Below are 14,674 nucleotides of genomic sequence, written 5' to 3'. Positions count from 1 at the left end.
AGGAAATAATCTCAAAGATATTGCACATCACAGTGTCCAAGAGGAAGAATATAAAGAATTGTGGATTAGATCTGCCTGTGCTTCTCAGTTTCAGAGATTCGACTTCATATCTCATTGGAATGGAAACAAGGTCCATTAAGAGTTTGTGTGTAACAGCAGAAAATTTTGTAAACCTAATGATGAGGGTAATTAGATGATTAGAGCATGTAGTAGACTCTGGTTTTAGTACTGTATTAAACTTAATGAGCAACAGAACCTTCTTTGAGATAGGCAAATGGGAGAATTATTCCGATGAAGAGGAACGAAAGGATGCACTGAAGGCCAAAAGTTAGCTGCACATGCATTTTGGATGGTTACTAATTGGAAGAATTGAGTATTCATTGTCCTTCAAGGGGTGGAAAAGGCAGAGCCCTGTTCACCATCAGGCTCACTGAATTTGCTCACAAAATTGTAGGTGTTGGAAGGGACATCTAGTCCAACCCCGTGCCCTTTAGATATTTATTAACACTGATAAGATATCCTCTCAATCTTCTCCAGGCTAAATAATCTTAGATCTCCCAGCCTTTCTCAATAGAGAAAATACTCCAGGCCAGTAATCGTTTTGTAGCTGTCTTCCTTATTCTCTCTTGAAGTTTCCTGTCTTTCTTGAACTAGGGAGCCTGGAACTGAGTTCTCCAGATGTAGCCTCACCAGGGCAGAGTAGAGGGGAAAGATCACCTCCCTTGACCTGCTGGCACTGTTGTTTTAATACACCCCAGAATACCATTGGCCTTCTTGTCACAAGGGCACGCTGCTGACTCGTGGTCAACCTGATGTCCACCAAAACACTGAGGACTTTCTCTGCAGAGAGAACTCCAGCAGGTTGACCCCTAACTTATAGGGGGACTAACCACATGAATCACTACAAGTACACCACACCTTCTCATATTGAACCTTATAAGATTCCTCTCTGCCCAACTCTCCAGCCTGTCCTGGTCTCACTGAATGGCAGGACAGGCTTCTGGTGTGTCAGTCACTCCTCCCAGTTTTGTATAATTGTCAAACTTGCTGAGGGTAGACACCATCCCTTCATCCAGGTCACTGATGAATATGCTTTAAAAAGAGCATGGACAGCGGGTCAGCCCCTGAGGAACACCACTAGCAATAGGCCTCCAGTAGACTCCTCACTGAGCTCTGCCAGTCAGCCAGCTCTCAACCCACTTCAGTGTTTGAAGGGACATCTAGTCCAACTCCCTGCTAAAGCAGCTTCCCTAGATTACATTCACCTATCCCACACTTCTATGCTTATCTACAAAGATCTTATGGGAGACAGTGTCAGACGCTTTGCTGAAGTCAAGGTAGACAGCATCCACTGCTCTCCTCTCATCTACCCAGCCAGTCATGACATCATAGAAGGCTAAAACATTGGTCAAACATGATTTTCCGTTGGTGAACTCATATTGACTACTTCTGATGACATTCTTTTCTTCTACTTGCTTAGAGATGGTATCCAGAATAAGTTGTTCCATCACCTTCCCAGGGACTGAGGTTTGGTTGACTGGCCTGTAGTTTCCTGGATCCTCCTTCTTGCCCTCCTTCTATTACCAGGATACCCACCTCATTTGGCAGCAGACCCACATTACCCTTAATCTTTTTTGCTGTTGATATAGTTAAAGAAGCACTTCTATATTGTTCTTGACCTCCCTCTCTAGATTTAATTCTAAGTGGACCTTAATCTTTCTGACAACACTTCTATATTCCTCCCAAGTGGACAGACTCTATTCCCACATTCCATAAGCTTTCTTCGTCCATCTAAATTTTTCCGTGAGTAACTTTCTCAACCATGCAGGTTCTCCTTTGCCTGATTTCTTACTCTTAGGGATCTTGAGCTTGGAGGAAGTGGTGCATGAAAGTCAACTTACTCTCTTCGGCCACCTTACTTTCCGGTGTTGTAACCCATGGGTCCTTGAAGAGGTCAAAGTTGGCTTTTCTTAAGTCCAGGGTTGCACTGTGTTGTGCATTGAAATAATTCAGCTAAAAGAAATTTAGGAATGATCTTTTTCAGAAAGTGACAAGAATCAAGAAAGAGAATGAACCAACATTATACACACTATGGAATCATCAGGAATGTTGTGCGATTATGTATCTTAAATTTCATGTTTCACTTTGCTGTATTTTTCCTTGTTTTACCTGTCATTAATGCTTGCAGATCTAGTAGATTCCACTTGGACAGCCACCTCTTACTGAAACTAAGCTCATTAAATCAGTACAAGAGCCTGAATTGACCGGAATTCAAAGGATTACTTGGTCATTCAATGGCTCTACATCTTTCTCAAAGACTTTCAGACCTATCAAGATAGCAAATGACTGCATCTGTATTGTCCTAAAAATACAGACATTAGCATACCCAAATCATTCACATGGAGCCAGTCTTAACATAATAAATAATATGGTCATCACATTTTTTGCTGTGTAAACATTCTTGAATACCTTCATTTAAACATCCCAGTGTCATTCTACTATTTCCAATTTATCTCAAATATTTTCTAAATGCTGTGCAAGCTACACTTTCTTTTGAAATACGTAATGTGATATATATGAATATCTCATTGCAAATTAATTTATTTAAATGCTAAATCCCCTAATCTTCTAAATATTAACACTAAAATATTAAAATATTTAAAATATATATGACAAAATTCAGAGACAGATGTATTGGCATCACTGAGAGACTCAGCTATGCACTTAGCTACATCCGTAGTCCTGCACTGTGCTTTAGCACAGTCTGTTCTCATGTGGCCAGCTCCCCCCTTGGCAAATCTGTTGGAAAATTTATGAATTATCTACAGAGAGTGATACTAATTCAAGAAATATTCTCCATATGTTTTTATTCATGTAAATGTTTCTGTGGAGCTTCCTTTACATTGTGGTAAGTTAGATGGACAATGTGGTCAGGTTGCCTTTGTCTGTTAGAGCAGATAGAGCAACATATGACAGATAACAATAAGGAAGATAGCATGGTGAACATCTTCAAAAAGTAAACAGCAAAATGCAATGCATTGCAATGCAATAGAGCAGTGCAGAACTCGAAAAGGTTTTCAGCAGTATCATGTTGTTTTGGGCCAGTCATAGGAGCAAAGCACTGCCAAGACAATTGTAGTTGCCTTTTTCCCTCCTGCCCTGTAGCAAGCACAGTTGAGCACTGCTTGCATTATTTCCAAGGATGCATTTCTTTATTCCTAGATCTAATCTTTTCATGTCCTTTGGATGCTTCTATTTTTATTGTCTAAAGGAAGGGGGAACATTATTGTCTTTCACAGTTGTCTTTTTTACTTCCTTTGTTGTGATAAAAGGCTATTGATTTGGGTGTGTTTGAGTGAACCTGTGAATACAATGCTGACTCAGGTGTTCTTTTGCATTACCCAGATAAACATGAAATTGATGATTGTTTTTCTTATGTAAATAATTGGAGAAATAGAAAATAGTTCTGTTGATATTTGCAAAATGCATTTCAGGGATAATATTGTTATCAGGAGATATGTTCCAGAATAATTGACTTGCACGTCCTAGATTCCATTTGTCTGCTGTCTACCTATACCTGCTGTTAAGTATTAGACTGTTAAGTATTAGACACTTTAAAAAGGAAAAAAGATAACACACATTATTCACCATTAATTCTTTAAAATGAGTCATTATTAAAAGCTTAATTGTTTGCTGAGAGGATCCAAATAAGTGGACTTTGCAAGATCAAACAAAATTGGAGATATTTGTCCAAATTAAAATGGAAACATGCATCTAGAATGTACCAAATGAACATGTATGCTCCTGTAATAATAATTTTATTATCTTCAGCTTCCAGGCCAGACTTTTAATTATGACCCTTTATATCAGTGAAAACCATGTATTCAGGATTAAAAACCTATTTCTTTAACTAGTCTGGTTAAAGACTGTGGTTTGATATATTCTATGCTACAACTTTTATAAAAACCAGAGAACACTTCTAATAACACTTTTCTAATTTCATGGTTCAGTGCACAGTCAGTAAAGATTTAAATAATTCAGAAAGAAAGCCTATTCTGTTTCTTTATTAGAAGTTTGAGTCAGGCAAATTCTTTGACATTTAATAGGTTTTTAACCCTTTTAATAACTTCTTATAATGAAATTTATTGGAGGTTGTTTTAAATAAAGGGTTATTATATTAGAGTGAATAGCAGTCGGTAGTTTTTTATGATTAGTTTTGAGACCTTAGTCCTCTGTGACTCAAAGGATATTAAAACATAAAGTAGAAAAGAATGTTAATAGTCATCAAATTAACTGTATACCGAGAAATATAGAAACTGTATATTATTGCATTCTTGTCATTATGTGATTGCACTATAAAATTTTGCAGTCAAATTTTGAGTATATAATTGTTTTAAAGGAGCTTAAGATCTCTTACAGAAAGAATACTATGTAAAGCAACAAAAAGTGGTTTAATTTCTAACAGAATGATTTTGGAAAGATTAGAGAAGTAAAATTAATACGAAGAGTGGTTTTTTTGTTGTTTTGCTTTGTTGTTTTTTGTTTTTTTCTTCACTTTAGAGTTCTTTTTACATGTGAGGTTTTTGCTGTTTGATTTTAAGACTATTTTCCTTATGAACACAAATTTTGAACGACCCATTCATTTTGTCCTGAAAATGCACTGGGCATAGGATATAAAATGCGCTTTATACAATACTAAGTATTTCCCAAATTCTCACTTACTTTAAAACTTAGTTTTCCATTATGCAGTTAGCTGATACAGAAGAGAATTGTAAAAAATGAGATGATGAAAACACACATCCTTTTTTCTATTAGGTGATGCTTTAGTTTATTCCTTTTAATGTGTTTTAAATAGTTCTCTGTAGTCATTTTACAGCAACTTTAGCTATCATAACAAACCTCTCTTTAGCAGTCATTCTTTTCTTTACATAAAAAGGAGGCTTGGTTACAGATATGATTCCTACTTTTACTGTATGCAAAGATCTGTGGAATTTAGGGTTTGATCTGCCTTTGTTCCTGGCAGGACATACACATCAGTTACAGCTTTATCTGCTCTGACCAGTGAATCCTAACTTGTCCGATTTCAAACTTCTAAATACTGGGGTCACTTTTTTGATCTTTTCTATTGTACAAATACAAATGTCCAACTAGTTTTATATTATCACATTGAGTAGCATCAACACGTTTTGAAACAACACATGAAACAGCATGGCTTGATTTTAATTCAATTGAAATTTATCTAAAACTTAGCTACAGAGATGTAGTGAATAACCGTGGGGTATCACAGCACAAACCTGCTGGAGTTCATGAAGAGTTTGGACAACATTCTCAGATATATTTTTTTAATTTTGGGTAGTCTTTTGTGGATGACCTTTGATTCTATGACTACTGCTTACCATCATTTAGGAGTTTGCAATGACTGGAACAAATATTCGGTTTTAATATGGCACGCGTACCAGCACAAGTTGTTCTGGGAGTATCATTGAGAATACTAATAACAGAAATCCCTTCAGCTGACCAAGGAACATCAGTGGCACCTATAGTGATGTCAAAGATGAATGACATCACTGAAGAAGGGTTAGGCTTAGGGTTAGGGTTATTGCTCTTCTCTCAATATTGTGCATATTATCAAAGGTAAAACTTCAAGATTCCCTAGGTTTTTCTCTCAAAATCTTTATTTGAATTACTTAATTGTGCTGTACTGTCCTGTTTTCCAGTGGGAAAAAGTTAATTTTCCTACTAGTAGTTGATGTGGTGCTGTGTTTTGGATTGAGAATGAGAATAAAGTTGATAACACAACGCTGTTTTGTTATTGCTGAGCAGTGCTTACACTCAGTTAAGGATTTTCTGCTTCTCAGAATGCCCTGCCAGTGAGGATCTGGGGGTACACAGGGAGATGGGAGGGGGTCAGAACTAGGACAGAACTGGCCAGAGGGATACCTCATACAATATGGTGTCATATTTTTATTATTATTATTAATTATTATTATTATTACCCTTTTCTTCTCTATACTGTTAAACTGTTTTTATCTCAACCAAAGAGTTTTAACTTTTTCTGATTCTCTCCCCCATCCTACTGAGGGGATTAAGTGAATAGCTGTGTGGTGCTGAGTTGTCTGCTAGGTTAAACTGCAACCCACAGCTTCACAATAGTACACAGCAGTATTTCTCACAATAGTATTTCTCTTTGATTTACCTTGAACTTCTGGACAAGAAGTAAATGACCATCAACCACTTCTACCAGGTCCATCAGAAAAGTTTGATCTCTCACCTTGTATAAAAATTAAGCAAAAATTCCCATAACACCTGGTGGTGATGCTAGAGATAATGCCTGTTGTGCTTGCTATGAATTTGCTCAGGATAGTGAGGTATACGATCTTCACTTACTTCAGAGAGTAAGCCTTTCTCCTTCAATTTTAATGTTTTCATCTCCAGTCTATAATCCCTAGCATTTCTCGCATATATTTAGACCTGTCATATGCACTTCATTTTGTTAAGGCAACTTCTCTTTTTTCTTTCAGTCAAGGATTACACTTATTAGAAATGTATTTAAGGAGAAACAATTTGGAATCTTGCAGCTTTTCAGAGAGAGATTGCATCATAATTCTTAATTATAACAGAAAAACAACACGGACATTATTTTGCTAACAACAACACATTCTGATTGAAACTGCCTGCCTAATGCTTCTTAGAAAAAAACTTCTTTGCTTCATAAAGCCAGCTTCTGGGTTGTTAGTTAAGGGTCCTGCCGTTTGACTCTCTTTGCATCTTGTATGAGTAACCAGCTTACATCAGGAAGACAGATTATTAAGGATTTTTTTTAATGCTTTATCCTAGATTCTGTTAGAGACTTGAAGGATTCAATCTGAAAGCTCTGTCAGATAAAAATATGTGTATTTTGTGGAATTTGCAGCATGGTATTTCAAGAAAGACAAAGACCATTGCACATAGTCCAGAGGTAGCAGGAAGAATGATCAAAGGTGTAGAAAACACAGCGTATGAAAAAAAAAGTCTTTCAATCTTCAGGTTTGGTTGTTTAGTCTAAAGAAGAGAAAACTGAAAGGAAATTCATAATAGCTTTCCAGTGTGTGCAGCTTTTCTGTAAATAAGGGGAAAAACATTCCTCATGTCCACTGGGAGTAGAGTAAAAAGTAGTAGGTTTAAATTACAACAAAGGAGATTTAGGTGAGACATTACGGAAAAAAGCCCTTTCCACTGTAAGGATAGTTAAGCACAAGAATTGCCTAGGGAGGTTATGAAGAGGTTAGACAAACATCTGTCAGAAATGATTTAGGTATAACTAATCCTGCTGTGAGATAAAGTGTTGGACTAAATAACCTTTTGAGGTCCCTTCTAGCACTATTTTCTGTGATTCTGTGATTAGGGTGCTGTTTTCTTATTGTCTCACAGTGAGAGATGATTTTGTGTAGGGACATGCTGTATTCTGCATAGCACAATTTTCTTAATTATTGCTTTAAGTTGATGTGAAAAATGATGGTCTGATGTTTAATACACTTTAGTTTTATTCTTACTACCTGATCTACTACCTGCAGGGCATTAGGGGCTTGTTTTCAGGCAGACAACAAATGGGTTGTTTTGGTAGTGCACTAACTATATTCTTATTAGGTGGGTTATTGGTGGATTATTGGTACACACCTCAAAATGACATACTGTTACAGTGTTTTTTAATGCATAGCCAAACACCTGCATAGGTAGATGCTCCATTTCTGCTTATAAGTAAAATGCAAATGGAAAAAAATGTATAGCCATGAAGAGAACTGTGTCTTAGTTCCGCCTTAGTAAAGCCAAAATAAAACCAGACATGTTCTAAAGCTGAGTATAAAGTTGTGAGGCATCCTGAAATTGACAGATGGAGAATGATATTAAAGTGCCAAGTATTATTACCTCATCGAAAAGGCCATCAAAGGCATCATTTTAGGACTATCCTTATCCCCTGTAGCACACAAATTCTTTAACTTTGTTCTTCTATTTGACATTCTGCCATCAGGCAAGATTTGTTTTTGTATTCAGTGAAGTATGTTTGCAGTATTGTTTCTGAATATTGGATATGACTTCAGCACAGCCACATTGTGGTGGGCTCCATCTGGAAGAACTAGCAATTTGAAGCTTCTGATTGTGAAGTACTTTGTATGGAATTGGTCATACTTTACTAGCAGCGCTGACAGAGAATGTGTATGATCAGTGCCACTGTTCTCACAGAGATGAGGTCATCAGAGTGTTTGAGACAGGGACATACTGTCACACCACAGCAGCAATGGAAGTATGTGGTTTTCATTGACAGGCCTGTTCTTGAAATCTGATGATTCTTTAGAAATGTAAAGATTCATCATCACATGCTTTCCACAGTATTACATAGTAACTTTTCACAGTTAATGTGGTCAGCTGCCTATTCTGACTCAGATTTCCATTTTCTTAGATAGTCTCCTTGTTTCTCGAGGAAGGATCAGGATATGGGAAGGCTCTGCAGTGCAGGAGAGAGGCGAGACAGAAATCTCATCTGTAGATGCAGAGCCACATGTTCTCCTTGCTGAGAGTGACAGCTCAGTTCATGGATTCACTGGCATGTTCCCAGGTATTGCTCTTCTCTGTAGGCAGGTCCCTTAGGGTGTTGGTTTCTGGCTTAGGGAACATGTACTTTAAAGCAGCCTGTCTCCATGCTGCTTACTCCTCTTTTTGTAAAGGTTGCCTGGTATTGACCTAAAAATTCAAAAGACCGATCCTTACAAAGATGTATATGCATATTTTGTGTGGGGATATGTTCAATACTATCCAATTGGTGTCGTGTTATCTGAAAACAAGCTGTCTGTTTGATGCTGGAGCTAAAACTGAACACAGATTCTTTAAAATATATGTTATTTTAAAGATGACAAACACAGAATGCTCTCCAGTGCCTATCTGGTAATTGAAGTTCACGTAAAAAGTTTTTAATAAAGGAGAGTGTTTGAAAAATAACAAGTTTATTGCATTTTTCTTGGAGGGGAAAAAAAAAAAGTAATTAAAATTATGACTTTTGCTCTGCTTTCAATGAAGTAGATACTTGGCAAATTCATTCAAAAGACTGAAACAGTTGCTAGGAGTTTCAGATAATGTTTGTTTCCATTCCAGAGTTCATAAAATCATTTGGGTACACATTCACATGACCACAGCATCACAGAATGGCTGCAGGTGGCGGGGATCTCTGGGTTTATCTGTCCCAACCCCAGCTGCAGCAGGTACACTCAGAGTAGGGGTCCAGGCCCACATTCAGGTGGCTCCTGAAGGTCTCCAAGGAGGAGATTCCACAGCCTCTAGGCAGCCTGTGCCAGTGCTTTGTCACCCACAGAGCACAGAAGTGCTCCTGGTGTTCTGAGGGAACGTCCTCTTACAGTTTGTGCCCATTGCCTCTTGTCCTCAAATTAGGCACCACTGAAGGACATGGTTCTGTCTTCTTTGCACCTTCCCTTTAGGTATTTTTACAGATGGATGAGATCATTTTACTTACTCTTCTCTGGTCCCAGCTCTCTCAGCCTCTCCTCACAGGAGAGGTGCTCCAGTCCTTCAGTCATCTGTGTGGCCCTCCATGACGAACTCTCCAAGATGTCCAGTTTTCTCATGTACTGGGGAGCACAGAACTGTATGCAGTGCTCCAGGTGTGGCCTCTCCAGTGATGAGCAGAGAGAAGGGAAGGAGCACCTCCCTCAACCTGCTGACAACACATTGCCTAATACAAAATCCCCTGGGAGAGTTCTGAGCTGTGCTGGGTGTCACATGCAACTGACAGGGTGAGCGGGAGGCTTTAGGGGGTGCCGCCTTTCCTGCCTCACCAGGGACCTGGCACCAAGCAGCGTGGCAGCTGGTGAGCACCCTTTGGAGAGGGCCTGGGGACAGTCTGCCTCCCTACTCATCCTGCACCAACTGCTTGCTGTTCGGTGACACAGCTGGACTGGGGAAGATAGGGCCAAGCAGCGGTTAGAGCTTTATGGCACAACTGCTTTGGTGTAGATTGTGTGCCAGAGGTAGTGATAATGATAGCTTTCAAGGCTAATATATTTGAAGGGGAGCTGGTACTGGAGGAAAGGGAACAAACACGATCTTTAAACGTATGAATGTCTGTCAGGATTCAGATTTCAGTCTTCAATTGATTTCTTACACTGCTCTGACTCCTTTCCTCTGGTGCTATAGTATTCATTAAGCAAACTTGAACATATTTGTATAGATAACTCCTTTTTACCAAAAGCTATTAATTTCTAAAGCAATATAAATACAGGTATAATTATGTTTGCAGAATGTATTCCAAATACTTCTCAGAGATACATGTGCATTTAAAGTGGTTAGTATTCCAGAACTAATGCTATTATAAGTTTAATTTACTGCCAGCCAGTCAGCCTTACAAAAATCAATCTGCAGGCTCATAAAATACCTCCCTAAAATTTGTGATTTCTTACTAATGACAGAAAACGTGAAGTTACAGGTTTTTCTTTCCTTTTTCTGTGCCTTACTGGTTGTGAGGTATCCCATAGATTCCTCTGATATATAAGAGAGTGCGTATGAGAGACTGATAGGTTATAGAAGTCACAAGGTATTTGAAGTCAAAAAAGAACTGAGCCATCTTCAAATGTTCTGGATGACAAGTCTAACAAACACTGTCAGTAGATAAATGTGGTTATGTTAATACATTGAACCATTAACATGTGTCCTTATCATAATGGAATTTATACAATGATAGTTGCTGTCAGATTCCACTCGATACTCATGACATGTTTGTCTGATGCACTGAACGACAACTATATCTATTTCATTTCAGCTTTGAATTGACACTTCAATTTTATATCACCCACATAACACCTTAGCTTAAATCTGAGTTTCTTGATACTCTTTGTCTTTTGTCATGTTTTGGTGTGAAATGAAAAGACATTATAGGGAATCTGTTGTAGTGTGTATGTATGGTACATTTGACCTCTGGACAAGAAAGGAGTTTCATCCTCCGATGCTTTTAATTCTTATCCTTGCAGAGAATGAATTTGTTGCTTGAATTAAAATAGTATGTCTTGTTAATGCTGAGAAGCGGTGACCCACATAGCACAATGGATTCATTTGTCAATCCTGCAACTTCTGAGCTTTCTGTTCATATATGTCTCAGCAGCAAATCAACTCAGAATTCATTTAATCAGTCTATCAATGGATCCTTTCTGTCAGTCTGAAACCTTAAAATTCCAGTATCGCATTGGGCAGCACCGGGAATAATAGATTTGAACTTAATATTAGATATTCCAATTCTGAAAACTCCAGCTTCCAAATTCACAGCTCAAATACACACAAATCTTAAGAAGAAAAGTAGGATCTGGAAATAGCCTTGAATTTTGAGGATATTAATGTTCTGATCTGGCTCTAAACTTCAGAATGCAAACCTGCCCCAGTTTGTTAGCATTTCTGAAATACTCCGAATGCAGTTACAGAAAGCAGTGCCTTTTTGCTCCCCTTAAAAAGAAACAAGCTTTCAGTGCTTTTTGCTATTCCCACAGGCTGAGGCTACAGCCTGAATAGTTTGTAACAGTCAGTGTTATGCAAATTACAATCACATTCTATTCTGTCTATTTTCAGTATTTATATGTTTATTTGAGTACATGACATTTCTTTTAAGCCTTATATAGCCGATCAGGCCAACAGAACTCTAAAAGAACAGGACACGTTATTAGTGATATGCTTAATACAGTTTTTTTCCTCTTGTAGATGCAAGATTTACGGAATACAGAAGGAGCCCAGTATAGTTCCCATCCTCAGATGGCAACCATGAGGCCAAGGGTTCAACCTGCAGATATTAGGCAGCCAGGAATGATGCAGCACGGGCAGCTGACTACTATTAACCAGTCCCAGCTCAGTGCACAGCTTGGTTTGAATATGGGTGGAAACAATGTTCCTCACAACTCACCCTCTCCACCTGGAAGCAAATCTGCAACTCCTTCACCATCCAGTTCAGTCCATGAAGATGAAGGAGAAGATAGCTCTAAGGTAGGCTTAGATGCTAGGATTACTGTGTAAATGGTGGATATTTTTAGGACCTGCTAAATGAATCATACGGCCACAGTTATTAAGGTGATACTTTATACATTGTTGGTGGTTGGCTAAAGTGAATTAAAGAGTTATGAATACAGAACTTATAGTTTCCAGTCAATTCTTCAGGCAGTTTGAGTAAATGACATCATTCTTCTTTGTGAGAGCAAACTGGAATCCTGTAAAATATTAAAGGATAACCATTCCTTTAGGACTTCAATATAAAGGTTGAGTTTTCTCACTTGCATAGAATGGATGTTTGTTCCCAGTTAAAGATCAAGTTACTGCTATAAAAAGTATGAACTGTGTGTACAATATGCTAGTCTTTGCAATTTGGTCATAGGATGAGTAAACAGAACTTCATAGCAACGAGAACAGAAATATCCTCTACAAACTTTCAAGATCTTACCTTGAAAAACTTGAAGACTCATTATATATTTATGATTTTGGAGGTGCTGACACTCCGACATGACATGTTTAAGCTTCCTTTTAGCATCACTGTGGGCCTAAAAGAAATAATTGTCATTCAAATAAGAAAGTTTCCTTTATTTAAGTGATAAGTGATAACTTATTTAGCAGCTTGCATATAAAAGCCTTGCAAACTTCCCCAAATCCTGAAAACATCCCAAAAAGTAAGCAAGTATATTAACTTAATTTTGCAGAGACTTAAGATGAGATTAAAAAAATACTGGGACTTAACACAAAGTCATCCAGTAAATCAGGGATAGAGCATATGGGAACTGAGAACCTCTTAGTTCTAATCTATTCTGGACTGCAAAATGGAAGTTGTTATGCAGTAGTGAAAATGTTGTACCATGGCCACATCTTGTGGGGAATAGTTGCAGACTTGAGAGGAACGTGAGGAAAACACGTGAGCCACTGAGGAGGTATAATCCAGTCAAGTATTGTAATTCTGATTTGTTTTCAAATTGTATTGTTTTTCATGCCTCTAGCTATAAAATAATCATGTAATTGGAGACATATGTTTTACTACATTTTAAATAAATTCAGATTTAAAGTTTTATTTCAGGACTTTCCCCTAATTTCACAAACTTCAGGTTTCAAAGATTACTGAATAATTCATACATTTTAAATGAGCACTTTGTTACTGAGGGAGATTTTAGAATACAGCTATGCAAAAATAATTCCAAGCAGTCATTACTTTTTCAGAATAATTTATTTCCTACTCCCGTTTCTTTGGTAATATTTTTTGTACATCGGTAGAAGTGTGCAGTTTGCTTTAAAATTCTGGAGAAAACACCAAATATAAAATTAAAACATCTTTTTTATTTTATTTATGAAATACTTAATATATTTAACCCACATTTCTGATGTACTTTTTCACTGCAGCACTTCATTCTGCCAGAAGTATAGAATTGGGGTTTCATGCAAGACAGTTCGCATATGAAAGTAGTATTTTTAATAAAGAAATTAATGACTGCTGCAGACCAACTAAAACTTGATCTTTTCTCTGTTGAAGCCAGATTACACAGTGTTCAACTTTTTAACAAGCCATGTTATTTTGGAAACTCTTTAAAACATTCTCATGTTCAATGTGAGCAGAAAAAGATGAGAAAATGTACAGAACACAACACAAATTTAAGAAAAACAACTCGGGGTGCAAAAGTGGATGCATTGCCTTAAAATGATTCAATAATTGTAATTTATAGTATTAAACTTGGTTAATAATAGAGGGCATAAACTAGTCTCCAACTAAAAAAGATTAAACTATAAGCTTAAAGGCAGGCACATTGTACTATACCTGCCTTCTACAGAATTTCTTATCTTCCTGTGTATGCCTGAAGTTGGCCATAGTTGGACCTGATGCAATAGTTTCACTGTAGTTCCCTCCATAAAAGACTGGAGATAGTGAATAATGAACATAAATAACTAGTGTAATGTTGTAGTTTATGATTTAAAACCCTTCACTGTCCGTCTTTCTGTTACATCTCTCTCCCTGGAAGCTGCCAGTGAATGGATATGGATACTTAGGATAAACCAGCTTTTTATGGAGATCCTTTTCCACAGCCACACTAGTAATAAATTTTCTCAGAGCTGCGTTGGAGGAATACGTGAGGTTTCTTCTCACTCCATAAATCCTCTTCCCAGTGAAAGAAGATACTGGATGAGGATAAGAAGAGGTGGAATGGCCATTCTCTTTTATGAGAACTCTTGTCTTTTACCTGAATTCAGAATTTTCTCATAGATGTATGATGTTTTATATTACTTGATAGCTCAGGGCAGGAACCCATTATTCACACTTTAATATGAGTGCACATGCTGTAGTCATGTAGAAGCTATGTATCTCACCAGATCTGACCAGCTCCATTAGGTCACTGAGATATTCCTGCTATGAGAACTGTGTAAAAAACAGTCACTCTGAATTCACTTTTTTATTAATAGCACCAGTGACATTCTACTGTCTAACCAGGAGAGGATGTTTGCCAGTGTATCAACACCCCTCAAAAAGACAACATATTTTCAAATGGAATGAGTCTCCATCATCTCAATGTCAGATGACCTCTGCTAGTTAATATCAGCTAAATGCCCAGCTTTACCTATGAAGGATAAGCAGATTTTGTAGAAAAATCCCTAAGATCTATACCTCTATCCATCTAGAGGA

The 14,674-nt window shown here is 37.5% G+C and overlaps 1 protein-coding gene across 2 annotated transcripts in view; it reads left to right on the top strand.

The window, feature by feature from the left end:
* TOX (thymocyte selection associated high mobility group box) overlaps positions 1 to 14,674 on the top strand; it is a 106,161-nt gene that overhangs the window by 52,759 nt on the left and 38,728 nt on the right. Inside the window, exons 1-3 of one of the 2 annotated variants that reach the window (XM_031552867.1) lie at positions 5,575 to 5,634; positions 8,438 to 8,593; positions 11,731 to 12,009. In XM_031552867.1, the coding sequence (XP_031408727.1) occupies positions 8,525 to 8,593; positions 11,731 to 12,009 (348 nt within the window). In that variant the 5' untranslated portion in view covers positions 5,575 to 5,634; positions 8,438 to 8,524. Of the gene's footprint in view, positions 1 to 5,574; positions 5,635 to 8,437; positions 8,594 to 11,730; positions 12,010 to 14,674 lie in introns of those variants that run through there. The other variant, XM_031552866.1, reaches the window with a different exon arrangement.

The sequence above is a fragment of the Meleagris gallopavo genome, chromosome 3 (assembly GCF_000146605.3).
Source record: "Meleagris gallopavo isolate NT-WF06-2002-E0010 breed Aviagen turkey brand Nicholas breeding stock chromosome 3, Turkey_5.1, whole genome shotgun sequence".
In the NCBI taxonomy this organism is placed as follows: Eukaryota; Metazoa; Chordata; class Aves; order Galliformes; family Phasianidae; genus Meleagris; species Meleagris gallopavo.
Note: the sequence above shows the minus strand (reverse complement) of the source record. Positions and strands in the feature narration are given on the sequence as shown.